Source organism: Anopheles arabiensis, chromosome 2 (assembly GCF_016920715.1).
Source record: "Anopheles arabiensis isolate DONGOLA chromosome 2, AaraD3, whole genome shotgun sequence".
NCBI classification, from domain to species: Eukaryota; Metazoa; Arthropoda; class Insecta; order Diptera; family Culicidae; genus Anopheles; species Anopheles arabiensis.
The window spans coordinates 104,691,321-104,695,607 of record NC_053517.1 but is presented as its reverse complement, the minus strand read 5'-3'; the positions used below and the strand labels follow the sequence as shown (position 1 = coordinate 104,695,607).

Genomic DNA, 4,287 nt, shown 5'->3' with positions numbered 1-4,287 from the left:
AATTAAACATCTCTTGTGACATGCTTCAACAAATTCAAACGAAGAAGCTATGTCTGTCTACTTGCCAGCGCAAACGAATGGGGATTTTATTTATAGACCCAACCAATTCTACGCGAAATGTGAGTAAAATGTTCGTTTAATCAGCATCCTCAGCGCCGTATCTACCCGTAGGTGGAAACTTAAACCTGGCATAAACGAAGAAAGGTACAAACGCCCAAAGAAAAGAGAAATAAAAGCAAACCGACACGTTTACCTCGGTGCGGTGCGTTCCGGTGAAGTTACTAACGCGAGCGAAAGCTTGCCTCCCGACACTGGGGTTCTGGGTAAGTTGCGGAAAATTGATAAAATAGCTTAAGCTGAGCTGAGCGTGGAAGCACTTCCGAAAGTATGCGTTGGTTGGTTTGGTGTTGTTTGGTGTTTCGTTTTTGGGGTCCTATTTTTAGCCACACGTTACTTCCTTGCTTCATGGGCAAAGCTTTCGCAGGCGTGGTGCTCGGCGTGCGTTAATTAAGGTGTGCTGAGTGTGAAGGAAGTTCTTAGAAACTGTCATGGCAAAAAAAAAACTTAGAACGTGCTGTTTGGTATGTTTAAAAACAGTTCCATTGGGATGGATGTTCTCATGACAAATTTAAAAGACTTAATGAGGACAGTATGATGTATTTGGCTTTTCTAAATTTGGATTTACATCTTGATCCTTGAGTGGCGATGAAACAAGGGATGGGTAAAGTTGTTTAAAATCCGCCGTCGACTCCGATCCAACTCCAATAATTTAGGCATCGATTCCGGAAGGTAGATCCGCTTACCGTTATCCGAAGTCGTTCGTTTGATACCGTGTGGAATTGCCTAGAGTCTTGCGGAGTCGCCCAGAGTCGTCTGGAGTCTTCCGGAGACGCTCGGAGACGCCCGGAGTCTTTGAGAATTGGCTGTTGGAGTCGTCCGGAGTCATCCGGAGATGCCCGGAGTCGTTCAGAGTCGTCCAGAGTCTTATGGAGTCGCTCAGAGTCATGCGGAGTCCTTCAGAGACGCCCGGAGTCTTTCAGAATTGGCAGGAGTCGGTGTTGTCCGGAGTCGTCGGGAGTTGTCTGGAATCGGCCGGATTCGGAGTCGTCCGGAGTCGGATGGCTCCGTTTCCGGTCGACTCCCAATGATTCCGACTCCGCTCGACTCCGATTGACTCCGGACGACTCCGGACAACTCCGAATGACTCTGGACGATTCCGACTTCAGCAAATTCTGAACGGTTCCAGGCGACTCCGCAAGACACCGGACGACTCCGACTCCCAACGACTGTGGGCAACTTCGGATGACTCCGTAAGACAACGAATCTGGGCAGAACTACTGGTTCTTATTTTGCCAGAGTTGGAATCGCACTAACAATAGTTAGAATCGGATCGATGTCGTGGATGCGCTCCAGAAAGCACAGCACTTGAAGAAACCATATAGATATACATTGACAATGACTATAATTTGGTCCAAAGGATAAATAAAAGGTAGCTTGTTGTTAAAAGAATCTACTCAATTTTTTGAAATGAAAAACAGCTTTCGTTTTAAGATGAAAGAACTTTTTGTTCTGCGGGATAGCCTAATTAAAGGCGTCAATCGTTATTAGCGCCATCTAGATGCAAAACATGGAAATGAAACATAACCACTTGAAGTAATGTTTGATTATGTTTGTTTATTCTATAACAATCTCAGGTATTTCAGGTATCCATTTTGCTACTAATCCGACCCCTCATCCGTCCGTCTGGTTTTTACGGGTTAATAGGTGTACCAGCTGCTACCGGCAGCCCGTACTCGTTAAAAGGTGTCGGCTGCTGCTGCTGCTGCTGCGGTTGCTGTACGCCAAAGTTTTCCGGTCCATTTGGTGACGCGGCCCGTCCAGCTGGCACCGTGCCGGGAGACGACGATCGACCCTGCTGAGCGCCACCCTCCTGTCCACCGGGTGCAGCACGTGCAATCTCAACGTTCGTGGGCGCACCTTCAAACGCTTGACCACCGGCGACACCCAGCAGCCGAATGCCTTCCGTCGATCCGAACGCAGTTACGAAAGCTCGCTGAAAGTTGTCGGCCGCGGCACGGGACGCTGGGGCAGCGGCGCGTGCATCGAAAACCCCGGGCAGGGAGTTGGCCGGAGCAGGTGCACCAACAGCTGGCGCGAGTTCGGGAGCAACACCGACCGCTGGAACTGCCGGCGCTAGACGGGTGGAGAGGACCGATGGAGCAAAGACAGGAGCAGGAACGGCAGCACGTACGGCCGGGGCAGCAAAGGTTGGAGCGGCGTAAGCTACGGGTGTCTCAACGGCATAGGGACGCACCGTTTTTAGGACCGGACCGGCGACAAGCTGCGGAGCGGCAGCATAAACCGTCGGGACGGCAGCTTTGACGATGGGAGCAGCTACGGGTGCGGCAGCGTATGCCGTCGGGACGGCAGCTTTGACGATGGGAGCAGCCACCGGTGCGGCATATACTGTGGGGACGGCTTTCACTATTGGGGCAGCCACCGGAGCAGCCGCATAAACCGTGGGGACGGCTTTCACCACTGGAGCAGCCACTGGAGCGGCAGCATAGGCGAGTGAGGTCGAAACCGGCACAAAGGATGGCGCATAGCTACGTCCAACAACCTGACTGTAGGCCGTCCTCAGGACACCCTGAGCAGGGACAATCGGTGCCGCTACGGAGTAAGCGAGTGGGGTTGCCACTGGGGCCGCCAGATAGGACGCCGCATGTCCTGCTTCCGTGCTGGAGCACAGCATAGCTACCAGCAGCAGCACCACGGAGAGCTATTGAAGAATGAATATATGATACTTTGTGAGGTGCTCTTTGTTGCAGCTCGAACAAATCATTACTTACCGAGCGAATGACTGCCATGATGGTTGGAGGATTAGATGAAGACGTACGCCACACAACTGATGCCTTACTCGGTGGCTAGGTGTGACTTTTATAATAGGATCACGATCCTACAACTATCCCTACCAAAAGTGGGCAACCAAATCGAAAATGAGCGGGAACGAGCAACCCGTGACTTCGGGATCATTCACAATGCACAGTGCACAGTGCGTTGCGCTTTGCTACGGCCCCGAATGGCTCAAACATTGAAGCTAAATTTGAATTTAAATCGTTTCATTTTCCTTTCAACGTTGCACCACGGTGATGTAAAGCGAAGGTTTTAGAGGACCAGCAAAAAAAGCCACTCCACTCCGTTCACCTTTTCGTTCACGGCGCTGACATGAATTATGCAGAATGCTTCTGGCGGGTGCGTTCGTTCGTTCGTTGCGGCAGCGGCATACACCCCGGCAACAATAGCAACAGCAGATATAAAAAGAAAACCTCTCCGAATTAAAAGCAATCAAAAAGTGCGCGCTTCGGTAGAAAAAATCCTCTTTCCTTCTTTCCTTCCTTCCTTTTTTTGCAGGTGTTCTTTTCGCTTTCTTTCACTGAGCGCGCTCTCCGGATACTGTGTGTATGGATCATGTTCTCGTACGGAAATTTGCCCAAAGCTCACCGCGGCAACCACTCTGCATACTGAAACGGAATTTGATCGGGTTTGTTATGTGTTGTGAAAAATTAATTTCTTTTGCTGAAAACTTTTGTGTGTGTGCCGGGCTTTTTTCTGTCGTGATCTTGTGTTTACCTTTCCTAACGGTATCAGTGTAGTGAGGAGAGTTTTGAGTAACGCCTGCATATTACATGCTGTTCGGTAGCTGATTCATAATGGGAAAATGTGTTGTTCTTGATTTTTGTTTTCGAGCGCAAAGTTAACCCCATGCCGGAACTAATCGCACACGATCGCACCGTTGTGATGAGGATGAGAGAGAAGCCCGGCAAGGAAATCCCACCGGTAGTGATTACGTACGGGGTTTTGGATTGGCCTGTGTGTTTTTGTGAATATTTTATATGCTGCTTTCTGTTACAGCCGAATGTAGACGGTTAGGTGGTGCTATTTTAAAGTAATTTAAGCCATTTTTTACTTTAAACAATGTATGGGTTTTTTCAAAGCTGATCTGTGCATTGTTACCATCAAGTGAAATGCTTAAAACATGTTATTACATACATTTAGGCGATATTGAGGAATGTTTTTTTGTAATTTTATCATAATATTTTCTGTAATATTTTTAATTATTTTTTCTTGTTACGTAAAACAATAAATATTATGTTTAGCTAAATTATGAACCACAATTTATAATATTTTAGCTATTATTGAATGTTGATTCATAATTTAACTTCTATATGTTGCATACCTTTAGGCGTTCTGACGACGCTGGGGAGGAATGCTGTTTTGCAATTTTCA

General features: G+C 48.1%; 1 protein-coding gene across 1 annotated transcript; it reads right to left on the bottom strand.

The window, feature by feature from the left end:
- Positions 1-1,654: 1,654 nt before the first annotated feature.
- LOC120894447 (calphotin-like) lies at positions 1,655-3,042 on the bottom strand. Its single transcript, XM_040297041.1, has 2 exons — positions 2,850-3,042; positions 1,655-2,779 (listed from the first exon to the last, which is right to left on the bottom strand). The coding sequence occupies exons 1-2, from the start codon at positions 2,865-2,867 to the stop codon at positions 1,751-1,753; spliced, it is 1,047 nt and encodes a 348-aa protein (XP_040152975.1). The 5' UTR covers positions 2,868-3,042; the 3' UTR covers positions 1,655-1,750.
- Positions 3,043-4,287: the final 1,245 nt, after the last annotated feature.